General features: G+C 40.6%; 1 protein-coding gene across 1 annotated transcript in view; it reads left to right on the top strand.

Annotated features, from left to right (window-relative positions):
- LOC124612595 (basic salivary proline-rich protein 2-like) overlaps positions 1-25,823 on the top strand; it is a 123,217-nt gene that overhangs the window by 37,670 nt on the left and 59,724 nt on the right. The window contains exon 3 of the mRNA XM_047140878.1: positions 18,090-18,806. Within this exon, the coding sequence (XP_046996834.1) occupies positions 18,090-18,806 (717 nt within the window). The remainder of the gene's footprint in view (positions 1-18,089; positions 18,807-25,823) is intronic.

The following is a 25,823-nucleotide window of genomic DNA, read 5'->3' on the forward strand; positions in this document are numbered from 1 at the left end:
TCAGGAGAATGAAGATGAAGTTGAGCTGTCAGTAAGATTCTGTACACTGACCAATGACACATGACTTGACATTAATAATTAAAGAGAGTTACTTGTTTTAAATTAAGAGCCAGTATATGAGTGGTCTTTGAGATATTTTTTTTGGGTCATTTAGCAGGTAATTTAGACTTGAGATAGCATTTCAGTTAACAGTGCTAAAGAAGTTGCAAAGTTTGTGATGTCAGGAAACAGACTGCCATGGGAGACGCAATGAGACTGAAATAGAGATGAATAGGATATTAATAAAGGTGTTTATTTGATTAAGCAAGTGAGTAGTGTGTAAGGTAGCTCAGAATAGGAGGAAGTATTTTAACGGTTCCAAGCCCTGAGCTGATGAAATGTGTCCTCACCCAGGGAGGAGGACAGGAAGCAGTGTGGGGTTTATTACATGCCACAGAACCAAACTTTATATGCTACTGGTGAAAATCACACTTGCTCTGCCAGTCTCATACGTGCATCCACTACTTTCACTCACCTGAGCGATGGGACGCGTGCCTTTCTCCTCAGCAGGGCCTGATTGACAAAAAAAGAATTTGCGTGTTAACATAAAAAATACCTTATCTGCACAAGTAAAGCAAACTAGTGATAAACTAAGTGTGTTTCAACATGACCTGATAAAGAACAGAATCAATTGTTTCTATCTTTTAGAAAACCTACGGATCAGTGTATAATTGAGCATCTAATCTACTCAATTATAAACAACCATCAATATTACCGAGTTCCAGAAAGCCAGAACTTTATTCCAGTTGCATGCTTGCTATCTGAAGTCTGGCAGGGACAAATAAATGTTTATTGTCATCATTTCACATAAAAATTGTTCAAATTTTAAAATTTAAGATCCTGTACTTATCTGCTTTATAAAACATACAATCTTATGTTACACAGTTAACACACTGTTTCATGTTTAACATTTAGGAACTGTGTGTAAGCTTGTTTATGCACCTTCACTAATTGCATTCATGTACTGACATTATATTCATCCAGTATTTGGCAATGAGAGCACTTAGTGTTTTGCAGAAAACTTCCCCAGTAATTTTAAATTATCATGAATTTCTCTCACAGATACCCCACAGAAAGTAATAGCAAAAATGTTTATCACTTACCACATTTTTGCTGTTTGTGCAGTAATAATGCCACATCAAACACATTCAATGTAACACTCCTTTCTTTACTTACAGATGGCTACAAGTAGTGAGGAGAATGAGTGGCAGGTGAGGCAGATTATTTCTCAGGTGGATTTTTTGTGGAGGTGAGACAGAAAGAGAATCTGATGCGTATGGGAACAGGATGGATTAGGAGACATAATAGGAATGAGGTGGAAGTGGGTGGTGTAGCATCTGGCTGGTGCTTTACAATCCTGCCTTATGCCACACAACAGAGGTATGTCAGTTGCTGGCATCTTAACAGGCTTGAAACTGAAACTCACCCACAGTACAGCAGATCTTGCCAATGACAGCCACTGCATGGTTTCCACCCTGGAGCCATGTGACACTGGACAACTTAACAGTATTTCTCCACTACATAGCCTTTGTAGGAGAATGTACAGTGGCTCACCAGGCAACCCAAGTTCCAGACTCGACATCAACCATCTACTTTGGAATGCATGACTATATTAATAAGAATGCAGCCCACAATATTGGCATTGCCAGTGCAACCTACAGCAGTGTTCGTCAGTTGTTACAGAGTGCTCAACTGGAAGCTTCAAGAATAGTTTTCATATTAGTGGCAATCTTTTCATGCATCAGGGCATTCTCTACCTTGCCTTCATCACAAAGTTGTTTCATTTGCTTCATGTTGGCATGTACCATCTGTCCCGCAATGAAACACTCTTCCTCTTGTCCACTCAGGAACATCTCTCTTCTTCTGCTTTTATAATTCCTTTTTTGTCTCTGGAAGCTTTTTACCAGTGTCTTGTGATCCATTAGGTAGCCTTCATCTCTGTGATCAAGTGCTTCTGCATAGTGTTTGAATGGTTTTGCTCCGTGTTCAAATGCCTTGTGCCACTTCTTTCTTTCATCCTGGTATCTTTCTGCCTGCACCATTCCACATCATCATCCCTCCTTACTGATGTCTTGGCCCAATTTCTGTATTTTTCTTCCAGGTGTGTGCCTCATGGATGGCATTGCCACCTCCTCCATGGGGATGACAGTTCATACTTTTGGCTGCTGTTACAGTCAAAACTTTTCCTCTGAGCACAGCAACATTGGAATCTAGGACATCATCAGTGCAGCTTGCAGTGCTCAGCTTAGCTCATATTAGTGACAACCTTACAGCATATCAGGAGAATTTTTATGTTGCTTGCACTAGGAAGCTGTTTCACTTGCCCAACATTATCATGTGCCTTCTGTGTTGCAATGAAGTTCTATTGTTCATGGCTACCTGAGCACATCTCTCTCCTTGTGCATGAATCATCCACATTAGGTGGGACATATGACCATGAGTGTGGGTGGCAGATGGGGCAAGGCAGCTCCCTGCTGGACTCCCTGTAGAGAGGTGAGGCAGAAAGACGAACAGATTGGTCTGGGATCAAACTATAGTGAAAGTCTTGATGGGAAATATTTTATGAACAAAGGTACTGGCACCAGAGACAAATCTAGTGAACAGCAAGTGATACTGTATTATCAGCCATTCTCTCCAAAAGCATTGACACATTCATCCCACATGCTTCAGTTGTTTCCACTCTACTATACACTCCCAGCACCTTCATTTTAGAGGTGATCAGCTTTCATATGTTATAAAGTAGACCATAGAAACCTTATTTCTGCTGACTGTATTCTTCATAACCACCCTACCCATTATTCAAAAGACAGCTCCATAAATAATTGTAAACAATTAATTCCAAGAAACTACTGAGACATTCAAGACAAAATAAGGAAAAGAAAACAAATGTCTCCAGTACACTATCTCATGAGAAAGAAGAAAAACAGTACATCAAAAGAACAGTATCTGTACATTTGGGGTGGTAGATTTCCAACTACAGTCATGATTTTGATATGATTTTCATTAATAAAGACACGCATTAATTTTAGTTACAAGACACAGAGATCAGTTTTCTTCAAGAATGAGTTATCAGTGAAAATAGATGTCAAATAGTATATACCTAGCAAATAATGTAACAAAGATAAATAATATCTACACTGTCTTTGCCATCCACAATTAAGCCAAAGATAGGAAGCTCCTTCTACAAAACATACTGTACTCACTTCTGTACCAACAAAGAAAAAACACATTCTAGCATCACCTGTCAGATTCTGGGTTCTAATTGTACATAAACTGAACAAAAGATCACAGTACACAATGAAATGGGACATTCCTATGGTTGTGCAGATTCTGAAACAAACATTTTGGCAGGACCTTTATGTCTGATTGACCACAGAAAGGTTAAGGGAGCCCCTGAAAATGTTAGTATCAAATAACTTATGGTAGTGCTGAACGCATCAGCTATGACCATTTATAAACTACATTCACACCCCAATATTTCCATTTAAGTTACTACCCTAATAGGTTGTACAAAAATGTTCAGTTTTGAAATACAAATCATCCTCAGTTTCTTCTACTCACATCATTCATTCATTGGAGTCCCACTGTTTGATTAAGCCTCTTCCCTGGCTTCTCCTGGTATTCTGGTCTCAACCTACAGGCATTGCAGCTTGAAGTCCATGTAGCCTGATATCCACTCAATGCCTCTCACCAGACTGTCACCTCGATGTTCCCCCCACTCACCTCCCTAGGATACGAGCATGTAATTGTCTTATCCTATCTGTCACTCACTCCATCACTACATGTATCACTCATCTCCACTACCTCCACACTACGTCTCCTAATCCTGCCTGTTCCCTGTCCATTTTTCTGTTTCCTTTTCCCTCCCAGTAATTCTCAGCACACATATTTCCACAGCTATAGAGGCAAACTTTGTATTTCTGTTTGTCAGTAAATACTCGCCCCAAATCAAAGTCCTCAATATTCAAAAACATAAATATAATAAAATATATTATGATTTCTGGATTCTAATTCAATTGTGTATGGTGGACTGACTAAGGGGTTGCAGAAATCACATAGATAAGAACTATAAACCCACTATCCAATCAAAATACCTGGGCACCCTTATGTAACGGGCAACTGATCACTTTAATTCAATGAGAGGTGGAGCTACTATTATAGGAAGTGAAATGATAATTAAATGGACACCCTAGCTGCAAACAGGTGGTGATGTACTTCATTGGGGAAATGGTGAAAATGTGTGCCCCGACCGGGACTCGAACCCGGGATCTCCTGCTTACATGGCAGACGCTCCATCCATTTAATTATCATTTCATTTCATTTCATTTCTAGCAAAGCTGCATGGTCATCCACAGTAATTGTTCTTTCGGGAACAGATACTACCGTCATATACAGTTAAAATACGGCTTCCCGGCCATTGACCTTCTTGTGCGAACGCACACGCTATGCCCAAACTCGTACGGGACTTGGTAGATTAATTTGCCACGAGTAATGAGTACGATCGGCAAACATCTGTTAGGCACACTACGAATGTAGTGGGGTGGACATGTTGGGAATGTGGATCTCACGGGGAGTGTGCAAGGGATAAGTCCCTGCAGACGCACTATCCTCTGTGCCCGCGGTGGCTCAGATGGATAGAGCGTCTGCCATGTAAACAGACGATCCCGGGAACGAGTCCCGGTTGGGCCACACATTTTCAACATGTCCCCAATGAAGTACATCACCACCTGTTTGCAGCTAGGGTGTCCATTTAATTATTTCATTTCTAGCAAAGCTGCATGGTCATCCATGGTAATTGTTCTTTCGGGAACAGATACTGCCGTCATATATATTATAGGAAGTGGCAGGTAATACTGTTTTGTAAGCAGAATTTATCAGTCAGGGATCTGAGTACACTGAACATGGACTTTTCTTTGCATTACACCTGAATAATTAACACAGGAATGCATTTCAGCCCTTCCAAACTTGCCCAAGTCAGCTGTCAGCGATGTGACAGTTAAGTGAAAATGTGAAGGAACAACCAATGCTACATGAAGTCCAGGCACACACAGTATGCTGATGGACAAGTGCTTCTATCATTGTGGTAGGAAATAGTAAAAACCAGCTTGCAGTTAGATGCTGCAGTCACTCTTCAGTTTTGAAGTGCAGCTAGGAGCCCGCTAAGGAAATGGCTGTGTACAGGGAGTTAGAGAAACTGGTTACAATGGCTGAGCAGCTTCTGGAAACAACATTTCTGTTCAACATAAAGTCACACTGACTGTAGCATAAAAACCTATGACTGCTGGTGAGTGGATGAGTGGAAACGAGATTTGGAGTGACAAACAGTGCTATACTCCGTGGGTATCTGACGGAAGAATTTGGATGTGGTGACTACTAAGCGAACATTATCCGCCATTACCTCTACTGCCAACAATGCAGTGCAGAGCAGGCAGTGTAACAATATGCAATTTCTCCTCTTTAACTTGTTCTCCCCTTATTGTACTTCAGGATATGATAAATGCAGAAGGGTAATTACATATTTGACATTATTGTGTACTATACACAGCAGGGGAACAGTTCACAGATAACGACCGATTTGATCAGCTCAATACTTGTACCTCTCATGGATCAGCATTGTTAGGCAAAGGCTTATAACCAGTGGCATTCCTGAAGAAGGTTTGCCTGCCGATGTTCCAACCTGAAAGCAATGGATCGTCTTAGGGATTAGTTATAAATGGCATTTTCACTCCATACCCTGTGTCCAATATTTCTACCTTGTCTGGTATCAGCTATTAAGGAAGAATGGGCTGGCATCCACCCACAGAGATTTCGAAATGTCAAGGTGTCCCCAGAAGAGTTCAAGTCCCCATAAAGGAGAACACAAAATCTTAATGTCCACTAATAGGTGTCCAGATACATTTGATTCTCTAGTGTACAGAGCAGGAATGTAAGCCTCGCACAGTGGGCTCTTACTCTTACTCACCAGGTGACTTTGCTGCAGCTGCAGTACTGGGTCCAGCCTCTGGTGACCGTAGCCGCTGTTGTTCTGCACTGCCTACTATTGTACACACAGAGAGTAAAACGTCTTTTAAGTACTTTATGTACTGCTTTAGTTAAGGCTGCAATTACGTGTAAAGTTAGTCTTACTCACCAGGCGACTTCACTGCACTTATGTCCTCAGCCCCAGTACTGGTTCCAGCCTTGGGTGTCCGCAGCCGCTGTGGTTCTGCACTGGATACTATTGTACACACAGAGAGGAAAACATCTTTCAAGTACTTTATGTTCACTTTAGTGACATGGTTTTAAATTGTGGCTGCAATTGAGGGTAAATTTGCGTATTTTATCATGGACAATGATGTACTGAGGCTATAACCAATCTCAGAAGCCATAGTTACGAAAAGAAATCCACATTCATGGCATATAGGGAAAAAAATTTAAAAAACTTTTGACTGTATTCACTGGGCACCATGTTCACAGACTGCGCTTGTACGTACCACTCCAGAGGAGAGATGCACATATCAATGACTTCTTATCAATGAATGCCATTTTGAAAGAAGTGTTGTGTACACATTATGAAAAGAGCAATAGAAAACAGCATGTCAAACATAAATGTACAGATATTGTTCATTAGTGTTATTTCTATTTTGTGTGTGGCGACTTACATCAGGGGACAATATGCACCTTCAGCACTGTACAGCTATCGCAGCAGCTTTGGGTGCCAAACTACATGTGTGAAAATAAGTATTCTGTGGGGTCACCACACTGTCCTGTAAAGCAATAGGCTGCCAAAGGAGTTATTTCAACAACTGATGTATGTTGTGAGACACAGAAGAGGAACCTTCAAAATTATTGTGAGTGTCTCTTTTATACTGAATGAAGGTGATCTTTTAGTGTAGTTCACGAGTGTGATGATGAAGGGAATAAATAATTTGTTAAGTCAAAAGGGACATATTAAGTTATTTATAAAAATGTGATGCGTCAAAGGCATCAATTTTGAATTTTAAAGTAATTATAACAGAGTTTGAGAAGAAGTATAGAAGATAAGGTACAGAATATAATACATCATTGTATTAAATAGTTACACCACATGACACCTGACTGCAGTGTTAGGGGACAAACGACATGAAAGGGAAGCTGTGTTGACAGAGGAGTGAGACAAGTGTCAGAGTCCTGCACAACTGAGTAAGCGAGCACAAAATGTGAGATCAGGAGACCACAGCCTAACTTGATAGGCTGCCCACACCACCTGTCATAGCCATGCACAGAAGTTGTGACTGAGCCTTATACAATTAACTCATATAGTTTAAGTCTTCTTGGTCACACATATTATAAACTTGCCAGTCAGTACTATAGGCAAAATGTCAAAGGTGGTGGTGTATGGTTTTATCTAAATCCCAAGCTTAAATTTAAGTTAAGATATGAGGCTAAACCATTAATCATAGAAAAGAAAGTAATTGTTGCAGCAATTTGCAGATCACCATCTGGAGATACTGAAGTCTCTCTTAAGAATTTGGAAGAAATGCTCGACATTTTTCTCAAATGAGAACTCTACCATAATTCTTTGTGGTCACTTTAATATTAATCTATTGGTCCAGAGGCCAGTAAAATACAAGTTTTTAGACATATTAAAAGCTTCAACTTGTTTCCCCACGTATCAGCTGCCACTAGAACAACAAAATGGATCAAATGGCTCTGAGCACTATGGGACTCAACTGCTGTGGTCATTAGTCCCCTAGAACTTAGAACTACTTAAACCTAACTAACCTAAGGACATCACACACACCCATGCCCAAGGCAGGATTCGAACCTGCGACCGTAGCAGCAGCGCAGCTCCGGACTGGAGCGCCTAGATCCGCACGGCCACTGCGGCCGGCACTAGAACAACAGATTCCAGTGAAAGCCTAATAAATAACATCTTCTCAAATGTGGTCACACATGAAGTTGCAGCTACAAATGTGAATATAGGATTATCAGATCATAATGCACTAACCTTTAATCTCACTGCAACTCCCAAGGAGGGGAACATAAAAGGAGCACAAACGATGTTTCTCTACTGAAAATTGTAATCAGTTCTAAAATAATGTTAAAAATGCAGTTTGGCCAGAGGTCTTGGCACAAACAAACACAAATGATGCTTACAATACATTTGCTTCCACTTTTATGGCATACTTTGAAATGTGCTTCCCAAAAAAGCTTTTGGGTTACAGATCATCTGGATCCAAAGGGACCTGGAGTACACCCGGAATTAAAACGTCAAGTGAAACCATAAAATTACTAAGTTTAAAGTTAAAAACATGTCATGATCAGCAGTTTGTTGAGTATGTGAGAACATACAGACAGACTTACTGCAAAGTAGTACAAAAGCAAAATTATTAAGTAATGATAGATTAATAAGGCAGGCTAGTAACAAGTCCAGAATGATGTGGTAAAAAAAAAAAAAAAAAAAAAAAAGAAGGTCAAACTAAAGAACAGGAAATCCATCTTAAAAATAATGAAAATATCCCCATAGAAAAAATGCCATGGCAAACAATGTAAACAATTATTTTGTTAATATTACCCTTACTTTAAGCAGTAAATTTAAGCAACAATTAACAGTGATGTCTCCAATGGTAAATACCAGCATGATGGCAATCCCATCAGACGAGCATTAAGTTCTAAAAGTCATTAAATGCTTGAAATCCAAATTGTCCTCTGGTATGGATGATGTACCTGTATCAATAATTAAGAAAATTGCTCCATGTGTTGTCAAACCTATAGTACACATAGCAAACTTGTCCCTTAGTGAAGAGATATTTCCGGATAAACTAAAAATCTCTAAAGTGATACCTCTATACAAAAATAGCGAGACATAAAATAGAAAATTACCAACCTATATCTCTCCTCCCATACTTCTCCAAAATACTTGAGGAATTAATGAAAATCAGGGTTACAAAATATCTAGAAAAACATAAACTAATAAATAACAGTCAACATGGCACAGTACAGAAACAGCCATATTGCACAGAAATAGTAAGAAATTTTGAGTCAAATAAACAGGTTGTTGGAATTAATCTAGATTTAGCCAAAGCCTTCAATACTGTGAACAATGTAATATTACCAGGGAAACTTGAAGCAATATGCATCAGGGGTACCGTTAAAAATTGGTTTGAATCCTATCTGCAAAACAGGTCACAAGTTGTTGAGCTGAGGTCCTCCAAGAGTCTTCACAATTTTAAACCCATATCTGAACCAAAACAAATTTAAATAGTTGTTTCTCAGGGCAGCATTCTGGGCCCATTGTTATTTCTTGTTTATATCAATGACATACAGGCTCCAGACAGCTCAGCCAAAATTCTACTATTTGCAGATGACACGAGTATCATAATTAGTGATAAAAAAGAATCACTGTGTACTACAGCAGAAAAAATGCTCTCATACATACAGTCATGGTTTTATTCAAAAAGGGCTATCATGCTCCAATGTATTTCCAGCAGAGACGAAAATGGTAAAGTAGGTCTGAGCAATAACCACACATGTAAATTACTAAGAAAGTACTTTGATCAACTCTTGAACTGTAGATAACTGAATTGTTAGCTAGAATTTCCAGATATTTGTTGAAAACATGGAAGCAGATCTACCACCTACAGCAAACAAACAAAAACCCTGAAAAACAACAAAGCCAGTGGAGAAGAAATAAAATCATCTCAACCATAACTGGTGTCAAGCAGAAATGACAACTAACCTTCAGATTATGTCTGAAGAAATATGGGAAACTGAAAAGATTCCAGAAGACTGGAAAGTGGCTCCTATGCAGGGTGACAACATGTTTCCACACCACCTCAACTGCATCTTAGAGGAAATAGTAAGATAATTGAAACAAAAGGCAAAGAACATAAGCTGTCACAATGAGACTGGAGACTTCAGGAAAAAGAGATACTGAAATTCAGTGTCTAGTATTTGCAAATGATTATGCCATTCTTTATAAAAATATAACAAATTCAGAAATACAAATCAACCTCTTAGAAGGAATACCTAACAAAGCAGCTTTAAAAGTTTCTGTAGAAAATTTTTTTTAGGACAAACATAAAAAAATGACCCAGAAATCCTAGTAACAGGTAATGAACTGATAAAGAGGGTTTATAAATTTAAATATTTGTGAGGAAAGATTCAAGGCAATGGCTTCAAAAATATTTGCTGTAGACAAAAGAGTATGTAAAATGGAGAAAGCATATGATATAAACATGAACATTTACAACAAGATGTGTGTGTCTAAAAATTTGAAAATACAGCACTACAGCACAGTAGTAAAACCAGAATGTCTCTATGCAAGTGAATGTTTAATGTTGAATTATGAATTATACAAACTTCAAGTCCTAGAATTAAGAATCATTTGAAAAATACTCAGACTGCTAGGAAATCCATAAGTATGAATATTAAGAAGTAATAAAGTATATTGCAGCATAGGAAAAACAACTGAAATGCTGCAGAAGAGCTGACTATTATTTTTTGGACATTTATACAGAGTGAACAGCAACAGGTTAACCAAACATATTGTTAAGCATCTTTGGGACAAGATGTCAACAACAGGACAGATTCAAGTAGTTAGGAAAGATTTGGAAAGAAATACAAGAAAAAGACCCAGCAGAATGATAGGATTTCAAGAAGAAAGTGTTGCAAATGGAAGCATTCCAAGGCAGGAAGAAGAAGAGGAAGACAGGGTCAGAATGGTCTGAGGAAGAAAAAAGGATAGATAGTGAAGACGAAGGAAACCTGGAAGAAGAACAAAGGAGGAAGCATTGAAATTAGTATGTGGTCATTAGATACCCCAAACAGAAAAACAAAAAGAAGAAGAATGTCTGTGATGTCATTAATATAAAACATCAATATCAAGGGCCCCACACACTTCCTTGGAGCACATCTACAGTTACATCTACAATGTTCCATATAGTTCTATGCAGTGTCCTATGTACCGATATATCTTCAGCCTTGTCACGAAGCTCTTTTCATTTGTACAAATTTTTTATTTAAACCACCCATCATCAATGCATTATGATGTTGGTACATCATTAGAACATTAAATGTTGGGAGCAAAAACAGAGAGACGTCTTAAGTGAACACTGTGCACTGTGTTATTGTTACTTATGCAGCCGATACCAATAATGTAAGAGTGAGCACACAATGTATGCTTTAAGTCAGCCTTTCCCATCATTGTGTTTTGTGTTGTTGGGGGCATTACATGTGATCTAAGACAAGTTCATATGCCTAGGGATCAAAGGATACAGTTGTCTTTTCCACCATTTTTACGAAGTACATTACCTTGTTCTCACTTAATGTGGACACATTCTTTTAGGTAAATTGTCATTCTATGAATATTATGTTGACACAAAGCACTGCTACATTTTAATTTAAAATGGCTAAGTGGGCAAAATGAGAACAGTGGTGTTTATGAATATGTGGTTTCAATGGTAACGTTTTCACCATGTATGGGTATAATGCCATGGGACAGAGCATGGCAAGGAAAGATTTTCTAATTTAAAGGATGATTGTTTTGACATTATTGACCCTCCATTTTCAGAAAGACCTTCAGCATTTGATGAAGATCATCTGAATGCATTAATCCACGATGATGCACATCATTGCACTCAAGAACCAGAAAATGTGATGAAGTATGACCATTCCGTCACTGTGCAGCATTTGAATACAAAGGAGAAGGTTCAACAATAAAGCATATGGGTACCACATGCCAAACCATATAAATCAGTGGTTGGCTGTATGTACATTACCCTCTTGCTTGTTCTTGATTAGTGGGTGAATACCACTGACCATTTCTAACCTGTATTGTTACTGATGACTAGAAATTTTGTTTTTATGCTAATGTAAGAGAAAGAACGGAAACGAATGCTTTAATCCAAACAAAGCAGCAGTGCCACATAGACATTTGAGCATCCACACAAGATAATGTTATGGATATTGTGCAGAGGTCCGGTGTTAGAATATTGCTGCGGGGTGTGGGAGCCTTACCAGGTGGGATTGACGGAGGACATCGAAAGGGTGCAAAAAAGGGCAGCTCGTTTTGTATTATCACGTAATAGGGGAGAGAGTGTAGCAGATATGATATGCGAGTTGGGATGGAAGTCATTAAAACAAAGACGTTTTTCATTGCGGCGAGATCTATTTACGAAATTTCAATCACCAACTTTCCCTTCTGAATGCGAAAATATTTTGTTGAGACCAATCTACATAGGTAGGAATGATCATCAAAATAAAATAAGAGAAATCAGAGCTCCAACAGAAAGGTTTAGGTGTTCGTTTTTCCCATGCGCTGTTCGGGAGTGGAATGGTAGAGAGATAGTATGATTGTGGTTGGATTAACCCTCTGCCAAGCACTTAAATGTGAATTGCATAGTAATCATGTAGATGTAGATGTACGTGACCATGTGGTGTACTACGAGTTGTTTTAATGAGGTGTAACTTCCCTGTTGGTATTTATTGTCAACAACAGACATCTTGCAGATATAGTCCCAGAAAAACATCCAGGAAGACTGTGTGAAGTGGTGCTATTCCACAGTAACAGTCACCAGCATTCTGCTAGACTGGCAACAAACACTATAGAACAACTGGGTTGAGAAGTCATTTTGCACCCACCTTTTTCATTTGATCTTGCACCCTCAGATTTCATCTTCTCTGCTCTCTGTTCAATGATCTTGACATACTTCCTTTGGGGTGAAAATACACTTTGAACATGGCTCTTTGCTACAAAATCACATGATTTCTACAGTTGTGGATTCAGAAAGTTATCCCAACAGACTGAAGTGAACAGCGAAACAAATTATATTATTTATGATGATTGAAGTCTCCAGTATGTATAGTCTGAGTTTTTTAACTTGTAGGAAACACTACAGTGTTATGCATCAGCCTAAGATGTTCGATTGGCCATGAAAGGGTTAATCTGGAAATAAGCAGTAAAAGGCTAAGCCTGGAATAACATTTGTTGTGTTCTGTCCCTCTGCCAATCAGATAAATTGTCATAAACCTGCAGGCCAACTGCGTGAGGAGTTGTGGTGGACAGATTTAATGCAAATGTCATAGAGGGGATGGGGTGGCAGAGGGTGTAACATAGGAGGTACAGGTACAGGTACAGAGCTAGGCATGGGAAAGGGCAGTGTAGGGGTGCTAGTACTGAGGGAAGGATTGTGAAACTTAAGTTAAGGGGAACTCCAAAATTTTCAAATTAGGGAAGCTGGTATGGGAGTAGAGGGGGTGAGAGGAGTATGAGATGGGTCTCAAGAATGCAGTACACAAGTTGTGAAGCCACCAACAAGTCAGCCACCTTGTACTCAGTAGCATGTTGTCACCGGGTAGTCAATAACACTCTTGGCAGGTGAGGGATTGAGAGTAACTGTGGCACCCAGATGGGTCAGGCTATTTCACACATCAGTCAGGTGGCAAAATTCATTACTACTTATCGTAGTGTGCCTATTTGTAATGTTTGCTTAACATTACAATGACACATTTTCATTGCTACTGCACATTTATAACCAATCTTTCGTAGTTACAATAACACCGCCAATTTTCAGTATGAATTATGTATGACATAATTAACATCCAGTGTTAAGTTATAGTATAGAATTTTGAAAAACTGTTTCACAAAAATTATTTAGCACACCACCAATGGAATATTAATGTCAAAGAAAAAGATGAAAAATAAAGTACCACATAATAAAATATTAAAGTCATAACTTTAATGTGTAATTAAGCTACTGAAGGAAGCAAATATCTCACCTGCTAACAGTTCCTCCATCCTCAACTTCTGCGGCATCTGCAAAAATATTAAGAAGCTGAATAACTTTACATCAACAGAATTTGAGTGTAAATCAAACATCTTGATATGTGGCAGGGGTTGTCTTCTCACTGCAAATGCTCATTTTAATGTCAAGAAGTTGCTACACTAAAATAGTGATGGAGATTAGGAATCAGGTGCTGTGGCAAGTAAATACATGAGAAATTTTATAAAAGTGAGATTGATGAAAACTGCATAATGATCCAAGTGAAGAACCACAAAATATTTTAATTTTAATTGTCTGAATTCATTACAGCTGCCATATACAGCCACTGTCACAGAGAAGGACAAAGGTGCCCGCAAAAAGCAAGGCAACATTGGTGTTTGGAGGCTGGTGTAAGGACACTGCCAGTCACCGAAATAATGGTACAGCTTAGTTTGCTGGAATGAACACCCCTCATGAAAGGGGAAAGGAATAACAGACCATTATAAAATTACAGACTGTCACAGTTAGGAGATAGAGAAATTATGTCATGTACAATTCTGATAGTGTCTACATTGGATTTCAAGTTACTGAGAACCAGCAGATCCCAAAGTGTTGAGCCACAGCAGTTCACGTGGCACACGTTGCAAATGACATGCCATGTAGTGTAGCAGAGTTGTGGCAGCTTACAACTATGTGACTCACTTTCTTTTGTATTAGTAGTGTGATGTTGATTGGAAGCCATAAAGGCCACATGAATACCCAGAATCCTGATCGAAACACTTTGAACTATCTGCAAGTATTGTAATGACTGCATACCTAAAAAAATGGAGGACACTGGCCTCAACAATACATTATGATTTTATGAGCTTTGTCTATTTAGGGGTGTACTAACCTGTTCCAGAGTGTTGTTGTGTTAGAGTAATTCTTCATCAAAGTTCATATTTTGGATTCCAACATGCTAATAGCTGCCCCAGAGGTAAGGAAGTTTAATGTGTTGAGGGTATGCCCACAGATACTTAACATGCGTGGCCAGCACATAAGTTTTCATTTCAATTGAGTCACACTACCCTGTTAGGGACCTTCTTACAGATGCAAGCAGTTTGTTCAAGGCACATTGTTGGTTAGGGTTTGGATAGTTATTTTCTATGTGAATTATGTATTTTGTGTTGATTAGCACATGCTCAGTTAGCCCCCAAACTACACTGAATAGCTCTTGTTGTTCACACTGCTACAGCAGACTGCAATGTGATTGAAATATAGCACTGTAGGCATCCAAATCGCTATTGATGGCATTCTCCCGTAAAAATGCATCAGTGGCAACTGGCATCAGTGTATCAGCCTCACTGATTTGTACCTGCACACACAGAACAAGTGAGACTTGTGTGTTTCATAGTGAATGACTAGGTGGAAGCCACTTCATACTGTGGACAGTGTTAAGGTGATATGCAGAAAAGTATATCTAATTTACAAAGAAGATAGTGTAGGTGTCTTGATGTGTACTATGTGACATTGGTAGCAATGGTATACGGCATCATAAATCACAAATACTGTAACAGCCTAGCACATATTCATAGTAACACTGCAGAGAGCAACAATGACTGCATGAAGAACCAGCATAAAGGTGTGGGAGTTTAAACAATTGGAAAATTTTATATCCAGCAACTAAAGGAACTATATGCCAATTTGGATACACAGCTTAAACAACAAAACTATCATCAACAAGTGTGGTACTCAGTACTGGTGACTTAACATGAGGCATTCCTGTCAGGGACTGCTGTTACAACTTTTACAAGAAACTAATGTAACATTTACACAAAATCCAACTGCAATGTAAATTTGGATTCCTTGACACGCATAAGGCAAGTCCTACATCACTTGGAGGGGAAAGGAAATTTCAAAACTGAAGTCTTTAAAGTAATCTGTAAGAGCACAGTTTGACAGAACTACAGGCAATGCATCATTATCCCATTTTGGTATATTCGATCATTTAATTGGGAAGCTGTTAGAGCAGTTGCTGTGGACAATTTTGAAGGCAACTTTGTATTTTGGCCATGCATATCTCTGTGGTCATGGCTAACAGGGATGGAAGCTGATATTATGACAGCAGCAACATAATGTGACTAATGTGAACACATCCAATAGAGAGGAAACTGCAAATAAGAATTTTTTGTCCAGTAGTGACTTGAGCAGGAGCATAATTGGACTGGGGCAGCCTAACAACTAGGGTCCCAATGGCAGTCAAAACAAAGGAAATACAAGAAATTAAAATGGAGACAAAAAGTGGAAAAATAGGTAAAAACATCTGACTAAACACGTCCACAAATGTCCATAGCTCATTGAGGAGCTACAGTAGTGGTCTGGAATTAGTCCTCTGAAAGTGAACTAAATGGATTTTGGTCCACTCAGCTTGTGTCAGTTGCTAACAGGATGCGGCTTAACTTCCAGCACTGCAGTACCTCATGAGAAACAAGTACTTTTATTCACTTTGTGAAGGCAGTACAGAATTCTCTGACCAGTTATTTGTACAGAAGTTGGTGGCAGTGACTGCACTGAAGTCATTCCATGTGGTACTGTGTTACAATCATTACTGTATGCCTCCTACCAGATTTAAACACATGATAATGAATTTAATAATGGTTACCGAGAGCCAAGGATGCTTGCACAAGGTATACCAGAGTGGAGAACTGCATCAAACCCCATTCGGACTGACAATAACAATAACAACAACAACAACAACAACAACAACAAGAACAACTGCAGTCCATAAACTGCATGAGTATGAGCCTAATACCAAGTGGTGCTTACTTTACAAACTGATTTTCTGCTACATCAGTCCCATACTGACTTCCCTCCTACCTCCCTCCCACCCACCCTACCTCCCTCCTTTTGCACTGCAGTTCTGCAAGTATTAAGTGTCTGAGATGAGTGGCAGTATAGTTACTTCCCACTCACCAAATGTATCACTCTTACTGAAGGGTGCAGTGATGTAAGACAAATTGTGATTTAGTAAGCAAATTGAGTGCACGGTCTTGCTATTGTTAGGTAGCACTGATTAGGACAAATGACCGACAGTCGAGATCAGATGGCCTCTAACAAAGCTGTGTTTAGTCAGGCTGTGGAGGATGCATGGGGAAATTACATGATGCAGTGTCCACAGTTGCATTTTTCCTCAATTACATGAAGGAAGAACAATCTCTGGACAAAGTTCATTGCTGTAGCTCAGGATTCAGACAAGAAATAAACACGTTTTGTCCAACAGAAATTAAATGGCATATTGTTTCTTATTCTACATACAGCATGAGGAAACACATGTACTCCATCAAATAAATGCAACATACAGACCGATTTCTATATATATACACCATTTAGAAACTACAAATTATCCTACTGCCCTGTTTTCTTATTTGGTCATGAGAGACTTTCCAATTTCTAATTTGCCTGTGCGTGTGCGTGTGCGTGCACGTGTGCGTGTGCGTGTGCGTGTGCGTGTGCGTGTGCGTGAGAGAGAGAGAGAGAGAGAGAGAGAGAGAGAGAGAGAGAGAGAGAGAGAGAGAGAGAGAGAGAGAAGATATATTTTGCACATTTTTGGCCGAGTCCGATGGGTGGCAATGGAGTGGGAGGGAGATGAATTTGACATAACAAAAAATAGCCCTAAAAAGGGGCACTCTTGATTTATTCATTTCATGTGTGTAGGCAGAGAGCAAGTAAAGAGAATGTAATACTCAAAATATTAAATTAAAATAAATTTATTTCAGGTACAAGGATAATGCCAACTAGAACTAGCTCAAATTTCCTTCTCTCATCTTTGATATTTTTCCGTCACCAAGAGATTTTGTGCTGGCTCTCACTGACAGAACACTGCACAGCAGAACAAGGAAAGAAAGTAAAATGTTCTCAGTCCATAACATTTTATCCAGAATGCCCCATTATTTCTGACTTCTGTCATGCACCCTGGCACTGAATCTGTGAGGCATTGGACCCATTTGTCAGAAGAGGCAACCCCACCGAGGCTTCAAAAAAAGCAGTCCAAAAGAGCATCAGCTATAAATGGTGTGTTTCACAGCCAGTTCTCTGTGTGTTCGTGCTACTTACACACACATAATTTCCATTGTGTTCATGTGAGCAGTCTCTCACAGCAAGTCCATTACATTAATGTCTATGTTGGACAGCTGCAGTTGAATGAGCAGACCTATACACAAGTGAATATTCTTCCTGTAGCATGAGATCCCGTAAACAATATAGCATTCACACTAAATGCAGCACCACTTTCTTCAAAATGTGGGCATACGGCCTGCTACTGAGGAAGCATTCCTGCTCCTCTCATAGAAATCCGACACCCCCAACGGGGAAACCAACGCCCCCAACGGGGAAACCAACGCCCCCAACGGGGAAACCAACGCCCCCAACGGGGAAACCAACGCCCCCAACGGGGAAACCAACGCCCCCAACGGGGAAACCAACGCCCCCAACGGGGAAACCAACGCCCCCAACGGGGAAACCAACGCCCCCAACGGGGAAACCAACGCCCCCAACGGGGAAACCAACGCCCCCAACGGGGAAACCAACGCCCCCAACGGGGAAACCAACGCCCCCAACGGGGAAACCAACGCCCCCAACGGGGAAACCAACGCCCCCAACGGGGAAACCAACGCCCCCAACGGGGAAACCAACGCCCCCAACGGGGAAACCAACGCCCCCAACGGGGAAACCAACGCCCCCAACGGGGAAACCAACGCCCCCAACGGGGAAACCAACGCCCCCAACGGGGAAACCAACGCCCCCAACGGGGAAACCAACGCCCCCAACGGGGAAACCAACGCCCCCAACGGGGAAACCAACGCCCCCAACGGGGAAACCAACGCCCCCAACGGGGAAACCAACGCCCCCAACGGGGAAACCAACGCCCCCAACGGGGAAACCAACGCCCCCAACGGGGAAACCAACGCCCCCAACGGGGAAACCAACGCCCCCAACGGGGAAACCAACGCCCCCAACGGGGAAACCAACGCCCCCAACGGGCTGCTAAACTACTGTTTGGTCTTGGTAAGACAACTTATCTGTGAAAAGTACATTTTTCCACATTGCATTCAGATGGAGCTCTGTGGCTGCCAGCCAGTGTAACACATTTCCTCACTGAGTTCCTGTTTTATAGTGGATCATTGTGCGTGCAGTACAGCTTTCCTTGGCCCTCAGTGAACTGCATCATTGGAACTGGGAAGTTGGTCACTCACTACAACTGCTTCGTATCTAGGGGAGGGATTAGTTGGCTCTTACAGGCAAGCTATGTGTTTTCCTGCTGTGTGCTCATTATCTTGAGCCAGGCATTCTGCTGATAGTGCCTCCTTCAACAAAATTCTTTAAAATTCTGTTTACAGTAGGGGTAGACTTCTGCCATTCCAAAGATTCATCAATCACACAGGTTGATATTTCATCCAAAGTTCCCAATACTCAGGCAATTTCCATTCCCATAGTCACCCTTGGGGTGAATTTGTATAGCTTTAAAAATGCACGTTACTACCCCTTAATATTTGTCATGTCAACATAGGATACATAGAAATTCACGACTCTGCCAGATATGTGACAAGAATGGATGGAAAGCCAAATCATCTGCATACTGCAGACGTTTGCTGAACCCTGCACAGCTTACACTGGGGACAGGCCACATATTTGAACAAAATTTCCTTAAACATTTTTGCCATTTATCAGCATGACAAGAGAGAAATCAGCATTGGAATAATATGCCATTTCTGATGACTAACACCTCTGACAATACCTCAGTTACAGTCATCCACTCACAAGCAGCACCACAGGAATATCACAGTCAAGCAAACATTAATGGTTTGAGTTGGAGCCAGGGCATGGGTAACAACAACAAAAGGTGTATTCATTTATTTCTTATGTCTGTTACTTGTAATTAGGGTCTCAGTGATGTTCTAAGACCTTCCATGACATCTTCCACTGATCTGTGCTGGCTGGGCTGTTTTGAGGGAAGAGACCAAACTGCGAGGTCATCGGTCTCATCAGTTTAGGGAAGGATGGGAAAAGAAGTCGGCCGTGCCCTTTCAAAGGAACCATCTCGGCATTTGCCTGGAGCAATTTAGGGAAATGACGCTGATCTGTGCCCGCAACTATTGCTGCTATGAAGGTTTAACACAAGACTGCAACTCACCTCGCCATCATCTTCTTTATCTTCCCCTTCTTCCTGTTCCCTTTTTCGAGCACGATATGCAGTACACTAGGACTCCCATACAAGACAAACATCGTGTGATGAAAACCTGAATAGTATTGTAGACCCAGGGAAGAAATTTTATCTCTTTTTGCTGTAGAAATGTTTGTGGAAGTGCACTTCACAATGTTGATATTTTGCTGGAATATACACAAGCATTGTAATGGAAAGTGAAGTTATACTTTGGCACATGTGACAGATGAGATCTGATGGAATATGATCAAATGTTTTGTTGCAACACTCTACTTACCTACGCCTGCAACTGGATGATACTGTGAATCATTAGTTTCACTGTTTCTATTCTTTGCCATGAGGTCTGGTTTGTGTTCAAATAGCTATATCAAATTTGGCTCTCATTCTACATCTACACCAGTAAAGGCACATAAGTGAGTACTTAAGATGCCAGCATCCGAGTTCAAATGCATCTGGAAGCTTTTAATTGTTGGCATTCTTTTTTCTGGTAGTTCATAATAGATCTAATAGATTATAGTTAATATTCTCTGACAAGTAGCTGACCCAGTAATGTTAATAACTAATTTAATAATGCTGCCTGCCCATTCATTAGAGCTTTAATGGCTGTATGTAGGTGCACAAGAACATCATTATTTGTTCACACTTTGTCAAAGTACTCTGGGAAATTTTAACCACTGCTTTAAACAATTAAGGATGGTAAGTATTAAGTGTGGTTGTAGTAGTGTGTAACATTTCTTATCATGAACTGTTAAAGGTTTCATGTTTCATTCTGTCTTTTAAGAAGAGCTCTTCAAATGTTGCTTTTGTTGTTGGTTATTTTCTCTATCATAAAACATTATAACTTTCATGACTTTAGCTACAGGTACTGTAATAAATGTATCTGAAACAGAGTGAAGCCCATCCGCAACAAGAGCAGCTATTTAATTACTCAGACACACAATTCCATTATTTGCATAAATGTCCAAAAATCTGTCCCTCTCTTTCTAGTGAATTTGCAAAAACAATTAAAAAATGGAAATGTGTAGCTTTGAACTCTGCACCTTCAGGTTACCGTGCAATGCTTCTATCATTTCACCATGGAGAATGGATTTGGGAAGAGCAGGTAATTTTGAGGCCTTAACCTTCATTCTAAAACGCAGAGATATATTTTCAAGCTGCAAAATGAAGAATATGAGTGGCAGTGGAATACAAAAAACTTGTTGGTAAAACTGGTCTTCCATTCTTAGTTGCTTGAATGGTAGACAGTGAGCACTTAGAACCTGAATGCCAATAAATATACTAAGGCTAAGAGTGTGCTTATGTCAGTGATTTGAACCTTCTGAGAGTCAGGTCAATAACCTATGCAGTTAAGTAAGCGATCACTAGCATATGGGGCATACACGAATACTGAGTCAGTATCAGACACCTCACATTTACCACACCAATGACACTCATCTCCCCGAGATCAATCCCTGGTCTGGTTTTTACGGCACTATTGCCAAATGGTCTGATCTTTCCTGGCTTTTGTATAATAAGGCACAATTGTTTGTTTGCTGATGAGTGTACACTGACCCCTACCCCAGCACCTCAATGCCTCGAGCCATCACAATTCTTCAGAAATGAATTTAACAATACCATGGAAGGCACACAGGCATGACAAAAAAAAAAAAAACTGTAAGAAAGTGAGCTCTCAGTGAACAAGGCCTCTGTTATATATAGATAACATACACTCACATACTCACGCAAATGCAACTCTCACACACGTGATCACACTCTCTGGCAGCTGAAACCAGGCTGCGAGCAGTTGCACATGACGAAACAGGCAATCATGTGGGGGTAAGGAGGAGGCTGGGACAGGGTGTGGGAGGGTAACAGGGTAGGGGTGGGCAACAGTAGACTGCTGGAGATGACCTGCAGGAGACAGGACATAATAAAGTTAAAGGCAATAGCAAAGAGGGTCACACTCAAAACAGTACCCTGAGGCACACCAACTTCCTGGTGAAGGTGTCTGACATGGCAGTACCAACATTCCTTGAAAAATCAATACTTTAAAAGTACCTGAAGGACATGGGGCATGCGGCCTCAGATGTGCCACATGTAGAGAGATCAAGAATACCCATCCTTCAGAAGGTGTTTTAGGCTTTCTGCAAATTTAAAAACACTGCCAGTGTCTGATATATCCACAGAAAACCATTCGCGACACACGTTGACAAAGTGATGAGATGGTCAGCTGCAGGACGGCCTGCTCAAAATCCGCACGGTACAGTGGTCAGTGAATTGCCACACTCTAGTCACTATACCAGACAGGCATGAATTACATGTTTCATCAGTTTGCAAACACAGCTTGTGGGAGAAACGGGGCAGTAACTAGAAGGAAGGTATTTTTCCTTACTGGGCTTGGGTATGGGTATGGGAATGACAGTGTCTCTATGCTGGCATCTGGCGAACGGTGCCCTCTGCCCAGATGCAGTTGTACATAAGAAAGAGCAAGTGCTTGCCCACAAAAGAAAGGTTTAGCAACATCTGAATGCAAACATCATCCATCACTGTGTTGGAGGATTGATATGATGTGAGAGCAAGTTCTCGCCCAATCATACTAAAGGCAACTTGTAGCACTCGCTAATCTGCCAAAATAAGGGTACTACCCAAGCCTCCTCCACTTGTTTCTGGTGGAAGAAGGCAGAATGATAGTGGGTGGAGCTTGAAATCTCCGCAGAATAGCAGCCCAATGGATCTTGGTCCTGCAGGGCCCATACAACAATTGAGGTAGTGGAACTGTTAGAAGAACTAGTTAAGGAAATCTAGCTAGATTTTTGCTATCCTGAAGGGTGCAACGACACTGTGCATGCAACTGTTCATAATGAATGCAGTTTGCCATCATAGAATGATGGTTAAAAACATGGTGAACACATCTCTGCATGTGAGTTGAGTCACAACACAGCTCAGTCAATCAAGGCACTGGGACATGGCACAGTAAAGATGAAGTGCGAGAATGGAATATTGTGTGGTGGTAATGATGGCATTTGTACGATATTCTACCTGGCCATCACAACTGGAGAAATTATGTCACTCAAAGGGTGCCAGGGGACAGTAAATCTCCAGTCATCCCTAGAAAGTTGCCATTTGGGTGTGCATATATGTGGGGTAGGAGCCAGAAAATGGATAGCAAATGGTAAATGGTTGCTCGAGTACGTACTAGAGACAGTGATGAGATGATGGGCAAATTGAGCAGTGCAGGAGATTTCCAGATATGGGTAGGAGTGCATGTAGTATAAAAGGAAGATGGGTACTCCCACGACAAGGCAAATGAGGTTAAGGTGACTGAGAAGTTCAGCCTAGAGGGCACCTCTCTGTCAGGTTCTGGGAGATTTCCAAAGGGAATGGTGTGCATTACAGTCAACGAGCAGCAGAAAGGGGTGAGGCAGTTGGCCAGTAAGCTGGATGTAGAGTGTCCATGACACCGAATGACTGAGGGATGCAAACAGTACATATGGAAAAGTTCAGAAGAGGAAGTAAAATGCGGACAGGTATAGCTTCAAGCTGGGTAGTCAGGTAGCAGGGTTGACTTTGAACGTCCTTCCATATGAGCCACATGACTCCCCACTCTCCTCCTACGATATGGAATGCCATCTTTGGAGAGAGGGAGTCAAAGCAGACTGGGAAGAAATACAAAAGCTCAAATCAGTCTTGAGGATGCAATTTTGTTTCCTGCAGGCACAGAACTAGCAGAGGCTGCGATTCCAAGAGCAGCCGCAAGTCATCTTTTTGGATTGAAGGCCACCAGTATTCCATTGGAATAATGTCATGATTAGCAAAGAGGAGGAGGGAAGAAATGGAGAGGTGGCACCTCAGCGGCCATTCCTGTGTTACATTCTTGATTGCATTTACATAAACTTATGGCTCCTCTTTTTTGGTTTCTTAAACATTTTATTTTATCTGACACATTGCATGACCTTTAAGATTTGTGCCACATATTGGTCCTAAACAACAAGATGTATGAAAAAGAAACCACTTACTGGATAAAGGACTGTTTGCCATGGTCATGGGAGCTGGCAAGTAAGTCAATGCAAGATCTGAAAGATCACAAGAATGATCATTCGATTCTGTTTAATGTACCAGAGACCTATATTAATATTACTGAAAGTAAATCCCTAACAACAAAAGTAACTAAACAGTTACTTTGAAATCACACTGCACAATTTGTGATGCACGTGCTTAAGTACACTAAGGTAGTTTTATTGAATTACTAATCAACATTTGTCAAACATAACAAACACTATGACAAGTATACCTCTCAAAGTAGTTCACTTGGTAGTTATTTCACAAGCAGGAAAGTATTTTCAGAAGAGTTTAGGGAGTTTGACAGGCCATGAATGTATGGAGGAGAATGAGTCTGATATCATTCTAGAAAGGTACTTTGAAACGTGTTTGCGATTGCGAGTACCTGTCATTTGTGTTTGTGATATTTGCTCAAAAATGGGGAAATCTCAGTTCCCAACTGCGATCAGCAAGCATTTTAGACAACAGTAAGTGGTAAGTGTCGATTTTAAGGAATATTTATTGTCATGTTTAATGAATATCAACTATGGTGTAACACATCGCTTTGGTGAAGGTGTACATCTCACAATGTCTATAGTACCGATGAACAATGGTCACCACCACAAAGTGTTTTTTTTTTTATTTTATTTCAAATGGTGGCTTTAAACTTTTATACCCTTTTCTGTTGTCACTAATGTGGTGTCACCGCCAGACACCACACTTGCTAGGTGGTAGCCTTTAAATCGGCCGCGGTCCGGTAGTATACGTCGAACCCGCGTGTCGCCACTATCAGTGATTGCAGACCGAGCGCCACCACACGGCAGGTCTAGAGAGACTTCTTAGCACTCGCCCCAGCTGTACAACGGTCTTTGTAGTGATGGTTCACTGACAAAATACGCTCTCATTTGCCGAGACGATAGTTTAGCATAGCCTTCAGCTACTTCATTTGCTACGACCTAGCAAGGTGCCCATATCAGTTACTATTGATATTGTGAATCATGTACCATCAAGACAGACGTTCATCATTAATGGATTAAAGTTAAGTATTCCACCAGCTAAGTCCGTTTTTCTAAATTCTAATTTCCTTGTCCTGTTCCAGACCTCACGCCAGCCTGTGTGAGTTAAAACGCATGCATTTTGGCCTCCTCTAGTATCACCTGCCAACCAAAACACACAAAATCTAGTGGAGACTGATGCAGCATATCTGCAGGGTGGGATAATGATAATTAGTTTATCGTTCTTCACAGTTCATGATGAATTCAGTGTTTTATTCTATCATGATGATGATGATATCTGGTTAGGGGGCACTCTACGGCGTGGTTATCAGCATCCACACGAATTCCCAAATTTTACATGGTCCAACCATGCCACTTTCACAAATGATGATGGCAACACAAACAACCAGTCCATGGGTTTATTCCTTGCTGTCTCATTCTTGTTCAGCAATGTGCCTTCCCCCTAGAACTGTCAGCATCATGACAACTGCCACGACATCAGGAGAACGAAGATGAAGTTGAGCTGTCAGTAAGATTCTGTACACTGACCAATGACACATGACTTGACATTAATAATTAAAGAGAGTTACTCGTTTTAAATTAAGAGCCAGTATATGAGTGGTCTTTGAGATATTTTTTGGGTCATTTAGCAGGTAATTTAACTTGAGATAGCATTTCAGTTAACAGTGCTAAAGAAGTTGCAAAGTTCGTGATGTCAGGAAACAGACTGCCATGGGAGACGCAAAGAGACTGTAATGGAGATGAATAGGATATTAATAAAGGAGTTTATTTGATTAAGCAAGTGGGTAGTGTGCAGATTAGCTCAGAATAGGAGGAAGTATTTTAACG

Source organism: Schistocerca americana, chromosome 4 (genome assembly GCF_021461395.2).
Source record: "Schistocerca americana isolate TAMUIC-IGC-003095 chromosome 4, iqSchAmer2.1, whole genome shotgun sequence".
NCBI classification, from domain to species: Eukaryota; Metazoa; Arthropoda; class Insecta; order Orthoptera; family Acrididae; genus Schistocerca; species Schistocerca americana.